Here is a 21,863-nt window from a genome sequence, read left to right on the forward strand (position 1 = left end):
ACCGCCCCAGACTGCGTGTGACCTCCAAACCCCTCCCCAGACTGTGTGACCTCCAAACCCCTCCCCAGACTGCGTGTGACCTCCAACCGCCCCAGACTGCGTGTGACCTCCAACCGCCCCAGACTGCGCGTGACCTCCAACCGCCCCAGACTGCGCGTGACCTCCAAACCCCTCCCCAGACTGCGCGTGACCTCCAAACCCCTCCCCAGACTGCGCGTGACCTCCAAACCCCTCCCCAGACTGCGCGTGACCTCCAAACCCCTCCCCAGACTGCGCGTGACCTCCAAGCCCCTCCCCAGACTGCGCGTGACCTCCAAGCCCCTCCCCAGACTGCGCGTGACCTCCAAGCCCCTCCCCAGACTGTGTGACCTCCAAACCCCTCCCACAGACTGTGTGTGACCTCCAAACCCCTCCCCAGACTGTGTGTGACCTCCAAACCCCTCCCCAGACTGTGTGTGACCTCCAAACCCCTCCCCAGACTGTGTGACCTCCAAACCCCTCCCACAGACTGCGCGTGACCTCCAAACCCCTCCCCAGACTGCGCGTGACCTCTAAGCCCCTCCCCAGACTGTGTGACCTCCAAACCCCTCCCACAGACTGTGTGTGACCTCCAAGCCCCTCCCCAGACTGTGTGACCTCCAAACCCCTCCCCAGACTGTGTGTGACCTCCAAACCCCTCCCCAGACTGTGTGTGACCTCCAAACCCCTCCCCAGACTGTGTGTGACCTCCAATCCCCTCCCCAGACTGTGTGACCTCCAAACCCCTCCCCAGACTGTGTGTGACCTCCAACCACACCCCCCCCCCCCCACACACACAGATGGTGTCTGAAATGGGAGGGTAGAGCTGGTGACCCCACCCTCACTATCCAAGCAGTGAGAAAGATCAGGTTCAAGGTTCCTCAGCACCGAAAGCTGCCAGTCAACAAGACGCAGCAGAGGCCTTCCTTCACTTGTGGTCAGTATAAATGTGTGGGCTGAAGGGCCTTACCATTGACCACACTTCTACGTCAGGTTTTCTCCTGGTAACACCAGTAGAGGGTTGTGGGGAGATTTGATAGATTTTGAGTGGTATAGATAGGGTAAATGCAAGCAGGCTTTTTCTGCTGTGGCTGTTTGGGACTACATCCTGAGATCATGGGTTCAGGCTGTTTAGACGCAGCGTGTTTGTCACTCAAGAGTGTGGAGCAAGATGGCAATGCGTGTGCGAGAAGTTTAGATCGGTATGTGGATGAGGGATATGAAGAGCCCTGGTCGATGGGACGAGACAGATTACTACTTGGGCCTGTAGTGTCCTGTGAATGATTAGATTATTAATGGACTTGTGAGTACTGTCTGTTGGTTTCAGTACAAGTTCACTGTCAGCTTTCTGGAGATCTACAATGAAACGATCCGCGACCTGCTGGTCAGAAAACCGGAGAAGAATGTTGAGTATGAGATCAAGCAACTGAGCAGCACCAATCAGCAGCTCCACGTGACAAACCTCAAGTACGTGGGTGTTGAGACACAGGAAGAGGTACGTATCCCTACCTTCCATCCAGAGATACGTTGAGTGTTCTATCCTTTCTCCATCAGAGAACAGATAGGGTGTTGTCTAGAACTGGTCGCAAGCGTTTAACATTGTCGGGCTGTCCATGTCTGCAGCTGCTCTGGTCACTGCCCCCAAATATTAAACTGAACGCGACACTACTCCAGCCCTCCCGTGGAATGAGTGGGGCTTCTCCAGTTGCCTGCCACAGTTCAAACACGTTCTAGGTGGTCATTGTAACTTGTCCCATGATTAGGTTGGGGCTAACTGGGGTTGTTGGGGGTGGGGGAGGCTGGTAAAGCTGGTAAAGTGGCTCAAAAGGCCAGAAGGGCCTAACCACACTGTATCTCTACCCCCTTGTACGTTGCTTCTGGTTCACCCATGATCAGAGTGGGATAGGGTCACAGGTGAACACAGCAGAATGGGGTGAAGGACCCCATTGAAATTGTATTATTCTAAATTTGGACATCTTAATCAGTTCTACAGAGTCATTCTTGGGAATTGGCATGAAGAATATAAAGTCATCATTTGGTTGACTTAATGCTTCATTTGCTGTTCCATGGTACTGACATTAATGACTATTGGGGCTGTCTGCTCCTCTTAGGAGGTCAATAACCTCCTCTTCGTGCTCTCTGCACGTTCAACACCTCCACAGTGAGACTGATGTAGTGGGGTGGGTGGATGGATTCTGGTGTGAGAGTGCTCTTTGCTCTCCCCGCAGGTCTACAAACTGATTGCCATTGCAAAAGCTAACCGATCAGTGGCAAAAACCGCAATGAATGATCACTCCTCGCGAAGCCACAGCGTCTTCCAGCTGCACGTAGAAGGGACGGATTCTGCCCACGGTCTGCAATGCACATGTGAGTACCTACCCCAATGTGCGTGGCTTCAGCCCAAGCATCTGTCATTGAATTCTAATGGATGGTGGCTGCTGTCATTTCTGTTTTCCAGGCCGCAGTGGTCAGATTCCACTGTCTTTCATTGTGAGATTCTTGTTTCTCCCAGTCATTTCCATTACTTGCTCAGTTACTTATCCCACTCTGAATGTAGCTGATCACACTACAGAGTAATGCACTATCTATTTCCCACTCTGAATGTAGCTGATCACACTACAGAGTAATGCACTATCTATTTCCCACTCTGAATGTAGCTGATCACACTACAGAGTAATGCACTATCTATTTCCCACGCTGGAAGCAGCTGCTGCATTATTCAGCCCACAATGTTGAGCTAGCTTTTTATTTTATTTTTTTATTGAAGTTCATCATCAAACAAACATTTCCATAAGATGTATTTCAGACATTGTACATCATATAATCATATATATCACAAATCACAAAGTTTTTATCTGAAGTATATACTTATAGAAAAGTGTGGAGAGAAAAAACAAGCAAAAGGAGAAAACTATGTACAAGTAGGGAGTGATCTTTTTACACCAGATTCATTGATTTGTGAGAATAAAATCAGGCCTATGAGGTGTTATGTAGTTAAACCATTTTTCCCAGTATGAATCAAATTGTTCCAGCTTATGATTAACAGATGCTGTTATCTTCTCCATTTTGTAAATGTCCATTGCAATTTCTATCCATGCATTTAAAGTTGGGCTCTCCTGTGATAACCATTTCCTAGTAAAAGTCTTTTTACCGGCCCCCAGCAGTATATTCATTAAATATTTATCTCTTTTCAACCATTCTTGAGGTATATATCCCAAATATATGGTCTTACTCTCTAAGGGTATTTCACATTTAAAGATGTCTTGTAGGGCATCCCCCTCTAATAGTTTTTGATAACAGGGCAGTCCCAAAAAATGTGATAATGATTTCCATTTTAACCAACTCTAAAACTAATCTGCACCTCCCCTCTCACATCGCCCTCCCCTTTTTCTTTCATCCGTGTGCTTATCTACTTAAATGCCCCTAACGTATCTGTCTCTACCATCACCCCGGCAGTGTGTTCCATACACCGACCACTCTGTATTTAAACAACAACTTACCCCTGACATTCTCCCTCCCCCAATACTTTCCCCCAAGCACCTTACAATTATGTGGCGTCGTATTAGTCATTTTCACCCTAGGAAAAAGTCTCTGGCTGTTCACTCGATCTATACCTCTTATCATCTGATACACCTCTCTCAAGTCCCCTCTTAACCTGCTTCACTCCAAAGAGTAAACCCCAAGCTTGTTAAACCTATCTTAGTGTCACAGAGAAGTACAGCACAGAAACAGGGCTTTCGGCCCATCTAGTCCATGCCAGAACCATTCACACTGCCTACTCCCATCGACCTGCTTCAGGTCTATCACCCTCCCATATCTCTACCACCCATGTACCTATTCAAACTCCTTTTATCATTGAAATTGAGCTCACATGTACCACTTGTGCTGGCAGTTCATTCCACACTCTCATGACCCTCTGAGTGAAGATGTTTCAACTTAAACTTCTCACCTTTCACTTTACACTTGTCCTACTCAGGTGATTGGTATCCACATGGACCACGATCTCCGGCTGTTCCGGAGGTCCTACCCTTTAACTTAGCACCTAACTCCCTCTGCAGAATCTCGTCACTCGGCCTACCTGTGTCACTTTAACCACGATCTCCGGCTGTTCCGGAGGTCCTACCCTTTAACTTAGCACCTAACTCCCTCTGCAGAATCTCGTCACTCGGCCTACCTGTGTCACTTTAACCACGATCTCCGGCTGTTCTGCTTCCTATTTCAGAATGCTGAAGACTCAGTCCAAGATATCTTACATCTTGGCACCTGGGAGGCAATATACCACCTGGGAATCTCATTATTGCCTACAGATCTTCCTGTCCGTTCTCGTAACTAATGAATCCCCTATTACCACAGCACTCCTCTTCTCTTCCCTTCCCTTCTGAGTCAGTGCCAGAGACCCGACCACTGTGACTCTCCTCTGTTTGGTCATCTCGCCCTGACAGTATCCAAAGTGATTTATCTGTTGAGGAGAATGACCTTAGCCCCTTTTCCCTCGCTGACTGTCACCCAGTTTGCTGTGTCCTGCAGCTTGGGTGTAATTGCCTTCTCTGCATGTCCTATTCAGCCTCCTGAATGATCCGGAGTGCATCCAGCTCCAGCTCCAGCTCCAGCTCCTTGACGCGGATTGATGGAAGCTGCAGCTGGATGCACTTCCCGCAGTTGTCAGGGACCCTTGAGCTTTTCTGTTTTTTAGCTTTCTCTGACTGAAGCTTCTCTTCATGGACCACCACTCTATCTCTGTCCACTCAGGCGACGGCCGCTGCACTTGCCTCAGCTTCCCTTTAATTTGCTCTTGCTAACCAATCCCAAACGCTAATTGGTCGCTGTCCGATGCTGCCTCTTTCCACTCGGTCAAATCTCCTCTCAAATTTCTGATGCCTGAATTGGTCGCGAGTCAAAGCTCAGTTACTTCAGAAAAGATGCTCTCTAATCCTGGAAATCTCCTCTGCATCTTCTCTAAAGCTTCCACGTCCTTCCTAATAACGAGACAACCAGAACTGAGCACTCCTTAAATCTGTCTTCTCCGGCAATGAGGCGGAACCAGTGGGAGTGCAAAGACTGGCAAATTACTGTGTCCAGTGTTGCTACTCTGACAATGCTGGGTATGCGGAATCACCCCACAACACTGATCCTGATGAATTAGTTGCTCCTCCTCAGTCCACGGCCTGTGACGTACTTAATCCTACTTGGCCAGCTCTGTATCCTGTTCTTCTCATGTTGCAATTACGGCCTCGTCCACCCTGGCTGGAAACCATCGAGGAAGGAGGGCTTGGCTGCATTGGTTTGTTAGATGAAGCGGGGCCATTTCTCATCCTGACTCTGACTGGTTCCAGCTTCCTGGGTACCTCCCACAGGTGATGTGTCCTGGCATTTCCCCACTCACGCTATTCAAGTGATCTGTCTCCACGTGGAGCTGCCCCGGGCGACGTGTGGCGATGGAGCTTCTGCTCACTCTGCTGTGTTTTACATTTTCTTAGCAACCCTGTGTCTCGTGGACTTGGCAGGCAGTGAGCGCCTGGCTAAATCTCAGTCAAAAGGCGAACGTCTACGCGAGGCTCTAGCAATCAACACAAGCCTTTCCTGCCTTGGACGTGTTTTCATGTCGCTGTCCAACAAGGTAAGGCTCAGCACGACAGTGGGTTCAGTTTGTTCCCCCGTCCAGTCTGGAGCATTCCCTTCTCCCTTTCCCCTTTCCTAGTGTTCCAGAGGGTGCAGACGAGCTTTACCAGGGTGCTGGCTGGATTTCAGGGCATGAGAGATTCAGCAAAGCTGGAGTGACGGAGGTGAAGGGGAGATCCGATAGGATTAAGGGAGGCGTAGATAGAGTGGACAGACAGTATCGTTTTCCCAGGGTTGAAACGTCTAATCCAGAGGGCATGCATTGTAGGTGAGAGGGGTGGAATTTGAAAGGAGATGTGAGCGGCATTTTTTACACAGACTGAAGGATGTCTGGCAAGTGCTGTCTGGGTGGTGGGAGAGGCCGAAACATTAGAGGCTTTTATATTTAACTATGTGCTGCTCTGCGTTTCTAGCCCCTGTGCAATCTCTTGTGTTTAGACTTTTAAGAGACATTTAGATACGCACATGAATGTGAGGGATATGGAGATTGTGTAGGCAGAGGGGATTAGTTTAGATGGCCCTTTGATTACTAATTTAATGGGTTTGGCACAACATTGTGGGTGAAGGGTCTGATCCTCCAGTGTACTGATGTTCACAGCAACTCCTTAGCTTGTGTGACAATAGACAGTATGTGCCATTCGGCCCTTCTAGCCAGCACCACCATTCACTGTGATCATGGCTGATCATACGCAATCAGTACCCCGTTCCTGCCCTCTCCCCATATCCCTTGATCCCGCTATCTATAAGAGCTCTATCTAACTCTCTGTGTGGGAGTTTACCGATCTGTTCTGATTATACTCGCTGTTCGATAGTGTGTTGCTGCCCGAGGCTGGGACAGTGGATGATTCTGCTGGGCCTGGGTCATAGAGCATTTGTGCAAAGCTAAGTAGACTGTGGCAGGAGTGTGGTGTGTTAGAGTCAGCACGTTCGCTCCCTGTGGACTCTGACAGGACAGTTCAGGGTGTGGAGGGTTAGTCTGTGGCAGCAGGGACTGTCTACTTGCAGGAGTGTGGTGTGTTCTCCCAGCTGGACTGTGCTGCCATTAATTTGGTGTGTATTGTGGATGAATTTACTGACACCCCTTCCCACTACTTCTGTTTTCCAGGAGTCGCACATTCCCTACCGGAGCAGCAAGCTGACCTATCTCCTGCAGAACAGTTTGGGAGGCAACTCCAAGGTGTAAGTTGCTACCCTCTTTGTACCTGTGACGGCCGAGTCCCACTGTTGCTCCACATGCTACAAACCCTGCCATTGACCCGGCAAATTCAAATGTCCAGAGGAAATCGCCTCACACTTTTCCAGTTTCCCGTCTGCCACGTCTCAGCCCAGCTTTTCATCCTGTCAATATCCTGTTGTAACCTACAACTCCCTCAACCAACTTTCTACAAATCTCACCTACAAATTTGCTAGCCCACTTCCTCATGCAAAGTCAATAAAAAGGAGTCCCAGAGAAATCACTGGTCACTGAGATCCAGGCGGCAAACATTACACCTAGTTTCCCTGGGTCCCATGCCTCAGGACTTCTGAGAACTAAATCCGATTACACCATATCCATAGCTCTAACTTCATCCCTGAGCGTTTCAAACTGAGCTACAACCTGAAATCCTTCTACAAGTCCTGGTAAACCGACTCTCCAAGATGAGTCTGCCCACTGCTGTCACAAGATTCATTGGTCTATAATTTCCAGGAGTATCTCTATTAAATTTCTGCAACAAAATTTCTAAAACAAGGACTTGCCACCCTGCAATCATCTAGTACAGTTGTATACCACTGTGACCAGTGGAGACGCTATGTCATTGGCAAAGGTACAGCAATCTCTCCCCTCGATTCCTATCGGGTATGTCCTGCCCAAAGATATCTCCCCCCTCATTTCCCCTGGGGTATATCCTGTCCAGAGACATCTCCCCTCTCGTTTCCCCTGGGGTATATCCTGTCCAGAGACATTTCTCCCTCCCCCCTCATTTCCCATGGGGTATGTCCTGTCCAGAGACATCTCCCCTCTCGTTTCCCCTGGGGTATATCCTGTCCAGAGACATTTCTCCCTCCCCCCTCATTTCCCATGGGGTATGTCCTGTCCAGAGACATCTCCCCTCTCGTTTCCCCTGGGGTATATCCTGTCCAGAGATATCTCTCCCTCTGTCCAGGGCCAGGGACATCTATCCAAATGTTTTTTAAAAGTTCCAGCTCGAGCTGTTCTACTCTGTAACTGGTGAATACTTTATGGAAGTATTCATTAAGGTCCTCTCCTACCTCCTCCAACTGCAGGATCTCGTCTATACCTGACCGGGTTCACCTCACTTTATTCACCTTGCTCTTCATGTACGTGTAGAACGCCTTGGCATTTTCTTTAGTCCGTCTTGTCATGTTTCCTTCTACCTAACTCCATTCTCAAACTCCTTCCTGGCTACACTGTAACTCTCTAAGACCCTTTTCCTAAACTTCTGAGGCCCTGTTCTTGCTTCCTAAACTGTAAGTAAGCTCCTTCTTCCTCTTGACAAGATGGTTCACATCTCTTGTCAACTATGACTCTTCACCCTGCCATCTTTTCCCTGCCTCAATAGGACAAACCTACTCAGAACACCCTGGAGCTCCCTCAACAGCCTCCACATACGCTGTAAGAGTTGTCACAGATTGGGGGAGTGTTTTGTTGAGCATCAAGCAGGATTTCCTGAATGGAAACCATTTTAATTCCAATCCCATTCTCATTCTGACAAGTCAGACCATACCCTCTTTGGGATGGAGCAGAAACTCCTTGCTCTATCTTTTTGTTTCTCTCATTTCTAATCATTTCTCCCCTCACTCTTCTCTCTTACCTCTTCTCCTCACCTGTCTCTCACCTCCCTCTGGTGCCCCCTTCCTTCCTTTCCTCCTGTGGTCCACTATGCTGTCCTGTCAGATTCCTTCTCCTTTAGCCACCTGTCACCTCCCAACTTCATCCCCCTTCTCCACCCACTGTCTTTCCCTCTCCCCCCCCCCCCCCCATCTTAATCTGGCTTTTGCTCCTTCCTTTCCAGTCCTGATAAAATAAGGTATTCCAAAACATCAATTATTGATTCATTTCCGTAGATGCTGCCTGACCTGCTGAGTTCCTCCAGCGTGTTGTGTGTGTTGCTGTGAGCTTTCACGTTTCCCTGGGTGCATCTTTTCCCAATTTATGCTCACAGGTTGCTGTCTATGCCGATTAAATACTTCCCCATGCCATCGGCTCCTATCCCTCTCCAGTGCCCAGTGAGTTGCACCCACTGAGAGTTTGGATGTCCTGTGTGCTTCATTGCCTGGTACCAGGTCCAGAATGGCCTCTCCTCTCATCGGCCTGTCTACGTATTGTGTCAGGAGTCCTAACAAACTCTGCCCCATCTGAACCTTTTCCACCAAGGAGGTGCCATTTGTATTAGGGAAATTGAAGTCACACATGACAACTGTGTCATCTGTTTCTCAGTGTCTCTGTTGCTGTTGGGTGGTCTAGAGAGTACTCCGTCCTGTTTCTGATTCCAGCCTCACTGACTTAGTGACATCCTCCGTTTCTGCGGCTGTGGTACTATCCCCGATTAGCAATGCCACTACTCACCTCCCTCCCTTTACACATATGAAGCATCCAGCAGCCATTCCTGCGCTTTTCTCTGTGACGGCCACAATCTTGTGCTGACCCACCCAGACATCACCCTTCTCACTTCAGTTCATCCACTGACTGCAATCACCTGCCTCAGTCTCACTGCACACTGTATCCACGTGAACACCAGTTTTCCCAGCCTCTGACCTATTACTCCAGTTCCCATCTCCCTGTCAAGTTAGTTTAAACCTTCCCCAGCAAACCGGCCCACAAGGATATTGGTCTTCCTCAGCTTCAGCTGTAACCCGTCCTTCAGGTTGTATCTTCCCCAGAAGAAATCTTGATGATCTATAAATCCAAACCCCTGCCACTGGTTCTTCTGCCACACATTCACCAGCCAAATCATCCTCGCTGACTCATGGGGCAGGGAGCAATCCGGAGATTACTACCCTGAAAATCCTACTTTTCAGCTTACTGCCTAACTCCCCATACTCTCTATTAAGGGCCTCCTTTTTTTTTAACCAATATTGTTGGTAGCAATATATACCGTAACTTTCAGCTGTTGAACCAATGCGAGATAGAAACACAACGCAGCTCTACATCATGGCTGCTCCATTTTCCTCTTAACACCATTCCCTGGCCTTCTCCCCGTAATCACCGACATCCTGACTAATCAAGGATCTTTCAGTCTCCGCCTTGAGTACACCCAATGACGCAGCCTCCGCAGCTACCCGTGGCAATGAATTCCACAGATTTACCACCCTCTAGCTAAAGAAATTCCTCCTCATCTCTGCTCTAAATGGATGTCCCTCTGTCCTCTGGTCTTAGAGTCCCCCATAACAGGTCCTTCTTCACATCCACTCTATCGAGGCCTTTCGATATTTGATAGGGTTCCCCCTCCCTCATTCTCTGAATTCCAGTGAATACAGGCCCAAACACTCCTCATTTTTGTGAACCTCCTCTGAATCCTCTCCAACATCAGTAGCACATCTTTTCTGCGATAAGGGGCCTGAAACTGATCATGATACTCCAAGTGAGGCCTCACCATCATTGCATTTGCCTTCCTCACCAGACTCGGCCTCGAGGGAACCTCGAGGGAATCCTGCATGGGGACACTCAAGCTCTTTGCACCTCGGAGTTTTGAATTTTCTCTCCCTGTGCCTTTATTCCTCGCACCAAAGTGCACTTCCTTCCCGTCACTGTATTCAATCTGCTGCTTCTTTGCCCATTCTCCAAAGTTGTCTAAGTCCTTCTGTTTCCTCAACACTACACCTCTTCCTCCTATCTTCCGCAAACTTGCCCACAAAGCTATCAGCTCCATCATCCAAATCATTGACGTACAACGTAAAAAGAAGCAGTCAATCTGAAAAAGCTCCCTTTATTCCCATGTCCGGAACCTTTCTTGAATTTAGTGATTCCAGCCACCCTGGGGAGCAGTCAGGGCCCGGGGGTGGGGGGGGGGGGGTATATGTAGTTCACCAGGTGACGTACCTGCCTCCTGATCTTCAGCTTCCGAAGCTCCTTCTCCCTAGTCATGGCAACTGCACTTACTTCTGCCCCCCGACGCCCTCAGACACAGTGAAGACTGATACAAAATACTTATTCAGTTAATCTACCATTTCTCGTGGTCTGATATCCACTCTTGCCTCTCTTTTACACTATATATTTGAAAAACCTTTGGAATCCTCTTTGATATTCTACTTGACGTGCCCTGTTTTTGGCTTTTATGTTAACATTGACTCCCCATGTCAGCCACGGTTGTGTCATCTTTCTTTAGAATCCTTCTTCATCTTTGGGATGTATATATCCTGTGCCTTCCGAATTGTTCCCAGAAATTCCAGCCGTTGCTGCTCTGCCGTCATCCCTGCCAGTGTCCCCTTGCAACCAAGCTCCTCTCTCCAGCTGCTGTAATATCCTACACTCCACTGCAATATTGAAGCATTTCACTTTAGACAGATAGATCGGAAAGTTATTGATCGCAAAGGAAATTAGAGTGTCATGGTAGATTACAAATATTAGAACGGAAGTAAGAAAGAATAAAAATAATAATAATAAAAAAGTGCTTCTCTCTCAAATGGCAGGGTGAATTCTATGATTGCTGCTTCCAAAGGGTTCCTTAAGTTTCCTAGTCAAATCTAGGTCATTGGACAACACCTACTCCAGATAGCTGAACCCCTAGTGGGCTCAAAAAGCCATCTCGTAGGCACTTTCTTTGCATCCAGCACCAACCTGATTTTCCCAATCTATCTGCATATTGAAATCCCCCAGGACTATTGCAACATTCCCCTTTTTGCTTGCCTTGTATAACTCCTGTAGTAACGCTCGTCAGGGTCTTTATACCCTTGATGCCTTGCAGATCTGTAGATCTGCCATAAAGAGCACATCACAGACCTCGGATCCATTCTGACTGCTCTAATTAGACAAAGACCGAGAAATCTGACAGGAATCTCAACCTGGCCTCCGCCTCTTCTTGCCATCTCAAGCTGCTCCACTCGAACGCTGGACGCTTCGCTTAAGCCTCACTTATTTTTTAAATTGGCTCTTGCCAAGTGCCCATTATCCAAACTTCTCCAGAACATCCTGAAAATCTAGCATTGAGTAACTGTCTCAGATCTGAATTGGATTGTAATTGGAACATGTATCTTGCAGGCTGATGTTCGTGAATGTGTCTCCTCTGGAGGAAAATTTCAGTGAATCACTGAATGCCTTGCGCTTTGCCTGTCAGGTAGGCTAACTATTCTCAGCTTGGTGAGGTCTGTGGACGATACCACAATTGGTAGGGTGCGGACAGTGATAAAGGTTACCAGGGCTAAATAGGAGTATGGGCCAAAGATCAATACTTCATTGATCCCAAAGGAAATGGCAGTGTCACAGTGCACAGATATGCACGTATTAAATGAGAGGTAAGAAAGAATTAAAAAATAAGTTACCCACTGCCCTGGCTATAGGCTGACTCATTACAGAGGGTAAGGATAGAGTGCTCCTTGGAGCAGCACATTTAACTCTGACAAACTGATGACATTGGGAGTACAGGAATGTGTTTCTAATCAGTGAAGGTGTATCGCTCACGGGCTTTGTCAATCAGGGCACTGAGCACAGGAGCTGGCAGTTCAATATGTTGATATCCCAGCTTTTGTACTCTATATTGTGCTCCACAGCAGAACTACTGTGCACAATGTGCTCAGTTCTGCTCGCCTCACTACAGGAATGACGTGGAAACTTGAGAAAGGGTGCAGAGGAGATTTACAAGGATGTTGCCTGGATTGGGGAGCATGCCTTATGAGAATCGGTTGAGTGAATCTCCTTGGAGAAGCTGAGGATGAGAGGTGACCTGATAGAGATGATGAGAAGCATTGATTGTGTGGATAGTCAGAGGCTTTTTCCCAGGGCTGAAATGGCTAACACGAGATTTAAGGTGCTTTGAAATAGGTACAGAGGAGATGTCAGGGGTAAGTTTTTTACATAGAGTGTCAAGGAATGAGCTGCCGGCAACAGGTGGAGGCAGATACGATAGGGTGTTTTAAGAGACTGCTGGATAGGTACATGGAGCTTAGAAAAATAGAGGGCTATGGGTAATTTCTAAGTAAGTACATGTTCAGCACAGCATTGTTGGCTGACGGGCCTGTATTGTGCTGTAGAAAACATATGTTTCTTTGTGACCAAACCCAAAAGTGTGAAAAAGATCATGGTGAATCTGATTCTGAACGACTGTGCACGGTGCGTTTAATCCAGAGAGAGTGTAGAAAAGATAGTGGTGAATCTGATTCTGAACGACTGTGCACGGTGCGTTTAATCCAGAGAGAGTGTAGAAAAGATAGTGGTGAATCTGATTCTGAACGACTGTGCACGGTGCGTTTAATCCAGAGAGAGTGTAGAAAAGATAGTGGTGAATCTGATTCTGAACGACTGTGCACGGTGCGTTTAATCCAGAGAGAGTGTAGAAAAGATAGTGGTGAATCTGATTCTGAACGACTGTGCACGGTGCGTTTAATCCAGAAAGAGTGTAGAAAAGATAGTGGTGAATCTGATTCTGAACGACTGTGCATGGTGCGTTTAATCCAGAGAGAGTGTAGAAAAGATAGTGGTGAATCTGATTCTGAACGACTGTGCATGGTGCGTTTAATCCAGAGAGAGTGTAGAAAAGATAGTGGTGAATCTGATTCTGAACGACTGTGCATGGTGCGTTTAATCCAGAGAGAGTGTAGAAAAGATCATGGTGAATCTGATTCTGAACGACTGTGCATGGTGCGTTTAATCCAGAGAGAGTGTAGAAAAGATAGTGGTGAATCTGATTCTGAACGACTGTGCATGGTGCGTTTAATCCAGAGAGAGTGTAGAAAAGATAGTGGTGAATCTGATTCTGAACGACTGTGCACGGTGCGTTTAATCCAGAGAGAGTGTAGAAAAGATAGTGGTGAATCTGATTCTGAACGACTGTGCATGGTGCGTTTAATCCAGAGAGAGTGTAGAAAAGATAGTGGTGAATCTGATTCTGAACGACTGTGCATGGTGCGTTTAATCCAGAGAGAGTGTAGAAAAGATAGTGGTGAATCTGATTCTGAACGACTGTGCATGGTGTGATTAATCCAACAGAGAGTGTAGAAAAGATAGTGGTGAATCTGATTCTGAACGACTGTGCATGGTGCGTTTAATCCAGAGAGAGTGTAGAAAAGATAGTGGTGAATCTGATTCTGAACGACTGTGCATGGTGCGTTTAATCCAGAGAGAGTGTAGAAAAGATAGTGGTGAATCTGATTCTGAACGACTGTGCATGGTGCGTTTAATCCAGAGAGAGTGTAGAAAAGATAGTGGTGAATCTGATTCTGAACGACTGTGCATGGTGTGATTAATCCAACAGAGAGTGTGGAAAAGATCATGAATCTGGTTCTGAGCAACTGTGAACGATATGATTAATCCGAGAGAGTGTAGAAAAGATTGTGAATCTGATTCTGAACGATTGTGCATGGTGTGATTAATCCAGAGAGAGTGTGGAAGAGATCATGGTAAATATGAATCTGATGACTGTGAACAATGTGATTACTCAAGAGAGTGTGAAAATGATCGTGGTGAATCTGATTCAGGCAACTGTACACTGTGTGATTAATCCAGGTAGTGTGGAAAAGATTATGGTGAATCTGATTCTGAATGATTGTGCACGGTGTGATTAGTCAAGTCAAGTCACTTTTATTGTCATTTTGACCATAACTGCTGGTACAGTACATAGTAAAAATGAAACAACGTTTTTCAGGACCATGGTGTTACATGACACAGTACAAAAACTAGACTGAACTACGTAATAAGAAAAAACAACACAGAGAAAGCTACACTAAACTAAAGACCTACTGCATAAAGTGCACAAAAACAGTGCAGGCGTTACAATAAATAATAAACAGGACAGTAGGGCAAGGTGTCAGTCCAGGCTCTGGGTATCGAGGAGTCTGATAGCTTGGGGAAAGAAACTGTTACATAGTCTGGCTGTGAAAGCCCGAATGCTTCGGAGCCTTTTCCCAGACGGCAGGAGGGAGAAGAGATTGTATGAGGGGTGCGTGGGGTCCTTCATAATGCTGTTTCCTTTGCGGATGCAGCGTGTAGTGTAAATGTCCGTGATGGCAGGAAGAGAGACCCTGATGATCTTCTCAGCTGACCTCACTATCCGCTGCAGGGTCTTGCAATCCGAGATGGTGCAATTTCCAAACCAGGCAGTGATACAGCTGCTCAGGATGCTCTCAATACACCCCTGTAGAATGTGATGAGGATGGGGGCGGGGGCTGGGAGATGGACTTTCCTCAGCCTTCGCAGAAAGTAGAGACGCTGCTGGGCTTTCTTTGCTATGGAGCTGGTGTTGAGGGATCAGGTGAGATTCTCTGTCAGAAATACCAAGAAATTTGGTGCTGTTAACGATCAGGTGAGATTCTCTGTCAGAATACCAAGAAATTTGGTGCTGTTAACGATCAGGTGAGATTCTCTGTCAGAATACCAAGAAATTTGGTGCTGTTAACGATCTCTACCGAGGAGCCGTCAATGTTTAGCGGGGAGTGGTCGCTCCGTGCCCTCCTGAAGTCAACAACCATCTCTTTTGTTTTGTTCACATTCAAAGACAGTCCATTAACCGCTGCACCTCCTCTCTGTAAGCTGACTCGTCGTTCTTGCTGATGAGACCCACCACGGTCGTGTCATCGGCGAACTTGATGATGTGGTTCGAGCTGTGTGTTTCAGCACAGTCGTGGGTCAGCAGAGTGAACAGCAGTGGACCGAGCACACAGCCCTGGGAGGCCCCCGTACTCAGTGTGATGGTGTTGGAGATGCTGCTCCCGATCCAGACTGACTGAGGTCTCCCAGTCAGGAAGTCTAGGATCCAGTTGCAGAGGGAGGTGTTCAGGCCCAGTAGGCTCAGCTTTCCAGTCAGTTTCTGAGGGATGATTGTGTTGAATGCTGAACTAAAGTCTATGAACAGCATTCGAACGTATGTCTTTTTTGTCCAGGTGGGTTAGGGCCAGGTGGAGGGTGGTGGCAATGGCGTCATCTGTTGAGCGGTTGGGACAGTACGCAAACTGTAGGGGGTCCAGTGAGGGGGCAGCAGGGTCTTGATATGCCTCATGACGAGCCTCTCGAAACACTACATGATATGGATGTAAATGCAATGGGATGGTAGTCATTTAGGCAGGACACTGAAGACTTCTTCGGCACGGGGACGATGATGGCGGCCTTGAAGCACGTTGGAACGGTGGCGCTGCTCAGGGAGATGTTGAAGATGTCAGTGAGAACATTTGCTAGCTGGTCTGCACATCCTCTGAGCACTCTGCCAGGAATGTTGTCTGGTCCAGCAGCCTTCCGTGGGTTGACCCATTTTCCACCTCAAACCGGGCGTAGAAGTTATTCAGCGCATCTGGGAGGGAGGCATCACCTGCACAGTCAGGTGATGTTGTCTTGTAATTGGTGATGTCCTGGATGCCCTTCCACATGCGCCGCATGTCGCCGCTGTCCTGGAAGTGACTGTGGATTAGCTGGGCATGTGCACGCTTTGCCCCTCTGATGGCTCGGGACAGTTTGGCCCTCGCTGTTGTTAGGGCTGCCTTGTCGCCTGCTCTGAAGGCGGAGTCACGGGTCCTCAGTAGCGCACGCACCTCCACGGTCATCCATGGCTTCTGGTTAGCGCATATAGTGATGGTCTTGGACAGAGTAAAATCATCAGTGCACTTGCTGATGTAGCTGGTCACTGATGCTGTGTACTCCTCTAAGTTGGTGGAGTCACCATCGGTTGCAGCCTCCCTGAATGTGTGCCAGTCAGTGTGCTCAAAGCAGTCTTGAAGAGCAGAGATGGCTCCTACTGGCCAGGTTTTCACCTGCTTTTGAACTGGTCTGGAGCGCCTGACGAGCGGTCTATATGCTGGGATTAGCATAACAGAGATGTGGTCTGAGTATCCGAGGTGGGGGCGAGGCTCTGCCCGGTACGCGTCGAGGATGTTTGTGTGAACCAGGTCCAACACGTTCTCCCCCCTCGTTGCCAAGTCCACATATTGATGGAATTTGGGGAGCACTGACTTAAGGTTAATCCAGAGAGTGTGGAAAGGATCGTGGTGAATCTGATTCTGAACGACTGTGCATGGTGTGATTCATCCAGAGTGTGTGAAAAGATCATGGTGAATATGAATCTGATTCAGGCAACTGTGCAGTGTTACAATGGGTTGGGGGAAAGGTATCCAAGGTGACGCTAGTGTCGTGGTTACCATAACACAGTGGGGTAGAGGAAGGTATTTGAGGTGACACTAGTGTTGTGGTTACCGTAACACTATTACAGTGAGGTGGGGGAAGGTATTTGAGGTGACACTAGTGTCGTGGTTACCGTAACACTTATAGTGGGGTGGGCGGGTGGGAAGTATTCGCGGTGACACTGGTGTCATGGTTACCGTAACACTATTACAGTGGGGTGGGGGGAAGGTATTCGAGGGGACACTAGTGTTGTGGTTACCGTAACACTATTACAGTGGGGTGGGGGGAAGGTATTCGAGGGGACACTAGTGTTGTGGTTACCGTAACACTATTACAGTGGGGTGGGGGGAAGGTATTCGAGGTGACACTTGTGTCGTGGTTACCGTAACACTTATAGTGGGGTGGGCGGGTGGGAAGTATTCGCGGTGACACTGGTGTCATGGTTACCGTAACACTATTACAGTGGGGTGGGGGGAAGGTATTCGAGGGGACACTAGTGTTGTGGTTACCGTAACACTATTACAGTGGGGTGGGGGGAAGGTATTCGAGGTGACACTTGTGTCGTGGTTACCGTAACACTTATAGTGGGGTGGGCGGGTGGGAAGTATTCGCGGTGACACTGGTGTCATGGTTACCGTAACACTATTACAGTGGGGTGGGGGGAAGGTATTCGAGGGGACACTAGTGTCGTGGTTACCATAACACAGTGGGGTAGAGGGAGGTATTCGAGGTGACACTAGTGTTGTGGTTACCGTAACACTATTACAGTGAGGTGGGGGAAGGTATTCGAGGTGACACTTGTGTCGTGGTTACCGTAACACCTATAGTGGGGTGGGCGGGTGGGAAGTATTCGCGGTGACACTGGTGTCATGGTTACCGTAACACTATTACAGTGGGGTGGGGGGAAGGTATTCGAGGGGACACTAGTGTTGTGGTTACCGTAACACTATTACAGTGAGGTGGGGGAAGGTATTCGAGGTGACACTTGTGTCGTGGTTACCGTAACACCTATAGTGGGGTGGGCGGGTGGGAAGTATTCGCGGTGACACTGGTGTCATGGTTACCGTAACACTATTACAGTGGGGTGGGGGGAAGGTATTTGAGGTGACACTAGTGTCGTGGTTACCGTAACACCTATAGTGGGGTGGGCGGGTGGGAAGTATTCGCGGTGACACTGGTGTCATGGTTACCGTAACACTATTACAGTGGGGTGGGGGGAAGGTATTCGAGGGGACACTAGTGTTGTGGTTACCGTAACACTATTACAGTGAGGTGGGGGAAGGTATTCGAGGTGACACTTGTGTCGTGGTTACCGTAACACCTATAGTGGGGTGGGCGGGTGGGAAGTATTCGCGGTGACACTGGTGTCATGGTTACCGTAACATTATTACAGTGGGGTGGGGGGGAAGATATTTGAGGTGACACTAGTGTCGTGGTTACCGTAACACTATTACAGTGGGGTGGGGGGGAAGGTATTCGAGGTGACACTAGTGTTGTGGTTACCGTAACACTATTACAGTGGGGTGGGGGGGGAAAGTATTCGAGGTGACACTTGTGTCGTGGTTACCGTAACACCTATAGTGGGGTGGGCGGGTGGGAAGTATTCGCGGTGACACTGGTGTCATGGTTACCGTAACACTATTACAGTGGGGTGGGGGGAAGGTATTCGAGGGGACACTAGTGTTGTGGTTACCGTAACACTATTACAGTGAGGTGGGGGAAGGTATTCGAGGTGACACTTGTGTCGTGGTTACCGTAACACCTATAGTGGGGTGGGCGGGTGGGAAGTATTCGCGGTGACACTGGTGTCATGGTTACCGTAACACTATTACAGTGGGGTGGGGGGAAGGTATTTGAGGTGACACTAGTGTCGTGGTTACCGTAACACCTATAGTGGGGTGGGCGGGTGGGAAGTATTCGCGGTGACACTGGTGTCATGGTTACCGTAACACTATTACAGTGGGGTGGGGGGAAGGTATTCGAGGGGACACTAGTGTTGTGGTTACCGTAACACTATTACAGTGAGGTGGGGGAAGGTATTCGAGGTGACACTTGTGTCGTGGTTACCGTAACACCTATAGTGGGGTGGGCGGGTGGGAAGTATTCGCGGTGACACTGGTGTCATGGTTACCGTAACATTATTACAGTGGGGTGGGGGGAAGATATTTGAGGTGACACTAGTGTCGTGGTTACCGTAACACTATTACAGTGGGGTGGGGGGGAAGGTATTCGAGGTGACACTAGTGTTGTGGTTACCGTAACACTATTACAGTGGGGTGGGGGGGAAGGTATTCGAGGTGACACTTGTGTCGTGGTTACCGTAACACCTATAGTGGGGTGGGCGGGTGGGAAGTATTCGCGGTGACACTGGTGTCATGGTTACCGTAACACTATTACAGTGGGGTGGGGGGAAGGTATTCGAGGGGACACTAATGTTGTGGTTACCGTAACACTATTACAGTGAGGTGGGGGAAGGTATTCGAGGTGACACTTGTGTCGTGGTTACCGTAACACCTATAGTGGGGTGGGCGGGTGGGAAGTATTCGCGGTGACACTGGTGTCATGGTTACCGTAACACTATTACAGTGGGGTGGGGGGAAGGTATTTGAGGTGACACTAGTGTCGTGGTTACCGTAACACCTATAGTGGGGTGGGCGGGTGGGAAGTATTCGCGGTGACACTGGTGTCATGGTTACCGTAACACTATTACAGTGGGGTGGGGGGAAGGTATTCGAGGGGACACTAGTGTTGTGGTTACCGTAACACTATTACAGTGAGGTGGGGGAAGGTATTCGAGGTGACACTTGTGTCGTGGTTACCGTAACACCTATAGTGGGGTGGGCGGGTGGGAAGTATTCGCGGTGACACTGGTGTCATGGTTACCGTAACACTATTACAGTGGGGTGGGGGGAAGATATTTGAGGTGACACTAGTGTCGTGGTTACCGTAACACTATTACAGTGGGGTGGGGGGGAAGGTATTCGAGGTGACACTAGTGTTGTGGTTACCGTAACACTATTACAGTGGGGTGGGGGGGAAGGTATTCGAGGTGACACTTGTGTCGTGGTTACCGTAACACTATTACAGTGGGGTGGGGGGAAGGTATTCGAGGTGACACTAGTGTCGTGGTTACTGTAACACTATTACAGTGAGGTGGGGGGAAGGTATTCGAGGTGACACTTGTGTCGTGGTTACCGTAACACTATTAGTGAGGTGGGGGGAAGGTATTCGAGGTGACACTTGTGTCGTGGTTACCGTAACACTATTAGTGAGGTGGGGGGAAGGTATTCGAGGTGACACTTGTGTCGTGGTTACCGTAACACTATTAGTGGGGTGGGGGGAAGGTATTCGAGGTGACACTAGTGTCGTGGTTACCGTAACACTATTACAGTGGGGTGGGGGGAAGGTATTCGAGGTGACACTAGTGTCGTGGTTACCGTAACACTATTACAGTGGGGTGGGGGGAAGGTATTCGAGGTGACACTAGTGTCGTGGTTACCGTAACACTATTACAGTGGGGTGGGGGGAAGGTATTCGAGGTGACACTAGTGTCGTGGTTACTGTAACACTATTACAGTGGGGTGGGGGGAAGGTATTCGAGGTGACACTTGTGTCGTGGTTACTGTAACACTATTACAGTGGGGTGGGGGGGAGAGGTATTCGAGGTGACAGTCGTGTCATGGTTACCGTAACACTTGGAGCACCAACAACATCAGTTCATTTCTCACAGATCTCTGTAAGGAGCTTTTACGTTTGTTTTCCCTGTGTGGGTTTCCTCTGGGTGCTCTGATTTCCTCCCACAGTCCAAAGGCAAATGGATTACCGGGTTATTTGGGCACGAGTGACGTGGGTTTGTTAGGTCAGAAAGGCCTGTTCCCATGCTGTTATCTCAAAATAAATGTCTGCCTGAGGAAGGTGTGGTGACTTTTTATCCAGCACAGAACGTATCCTTTCAGCCCATAAAGTGTGCTGCCTAGCAACACACCAATTTAACCCTGGCCTAAACATAGGACAACATAAAATTACTGATTAACTGGCTCATCTTTGGACTGAGAGGAACCCAGAGCCCACACGGTCACAGGAAGCAGACACCAGCATTGAATTCTGACCTCCAACACTCTGGTCTGCAATCATCACTACCCTACCGTGGGCTGTAATGTTTCAGTACACTGGGACTGGTACACAGATCCGGGAGCTTCCGCCGGCATTTGGGTTGGATTCCAGGATGACAGGAAGGCTCAGCAGATTACTGAAGTTTCACATCAGCAACTGTTTACTGTAGCCTCGGGGAATATCTGAGGAGCTGATCTCCATGTGGCTCACTGCATCTTTCAGTTTGAGTTGGTGCAGTGGTTTTAATCAGGAGAAACGTGATGAGCTGGTCTGACAAGGGTTAAAGGTGCAGAGTTTCTAACCTCTCCTGTTTGGCGAAACCCTGTCATGTTTTTAAGCTCCCCATATCTCCATCTTCCCGTTAAACTTGAATGTCATTGTCCATTTAGTGGGGGAGAAGGAATATTTCACCATCTCTTCTGGTATGCATCCTTGTCTAGGTGAACGAGTGTATGATTGGAACTGCACAGGTGAACCGGAAACACATCATGTGAGTGAACAGCTATCCGAAGCCAAGAAATGTATGGCATCTTCAGTAACATTGCATCTCCTCCATTGCTCTCTTTGGTTTCCAGCTCATGGGCGCTTTTTTAATTAATACCTGCATCAATTTTATTAGTGTCTTAATAAAGATGAGTTTGCTATGTTGGCTTGTTTGTGTCTCACTGACCCTAACCCTGACCTGAGCATTTGCACATGCTGAGCAGTCTCGGCAGCCAGCTTCCTCTCAAGAATTTGTGCGTGGTTCCTGCACCGCTGTATGTGCAGATGGAAAAGACACACAAAAATCATCTTGCCCTTGAAGCACTGCACTCTGTTCTGAAGCACAATCTGTCCTGAGGGAAAGTTTCTG

General features: G+C 48.5%; 1 protein-coding gene across 1 annotated transcript in view; it reads left to right on the top strand.

Moving 5' to 3' along the window:
• kifc1 (kinesin family member C1) overlaps positions 1 to 21,654 on the top strand; it is a 102,609-nt gene extending 80,955 nt beyond the window's left edge. Inside the window, exons 12-17 of the mRNA XM_073036434.1 lie at positions 1,346 to 1,513; positions 2,247 to 2,385; positions 5,496 to 5,635; positions 6,743 to 6,816; positions 11,837 to 11,912; positions 21,451 to 21,654. Coding sequence (XP_072892535.1) covers positions 1,346 to 1,513; positions 2,247 to 2,385; positions 5,496 to 5,635; positions 6,743 to 6,816; positions 11,837 to 11,912; positions 21,451 to 21,504 — 651 coding nt within the window. The 3' untranslated portion in view covers positions 21,505 to 21,654. The remainder of the gene's footprint in view (positions 1 to 1,345; positions 1,514 to 2,246; positions 2,386 to 5,495; positions 5,636 to 6,742; positions 6,817 to 11,836; positions 11,913 to 21,450) is intronic.
• Positions 21,655 to 21,863: the final 209 nt, after the last annotated feature.

The sequence above is a fragment of the Hemitrygon akajei genome, chromosome 2, assembly GCF_048418815.1.
Source record: "Hemitrygon akajei chromosome 2, sHemAka1.3, whole genome shotgun sequence".
In the NCBI taxonomy this organism is placed as follows: domain Eukaryota; kingdom Metazoa; phylum Chordata; class Chondrichthyes; order Myliobatiformes; family Dasyatidae; genus Hemitrygon; species Hemitrygon akajei.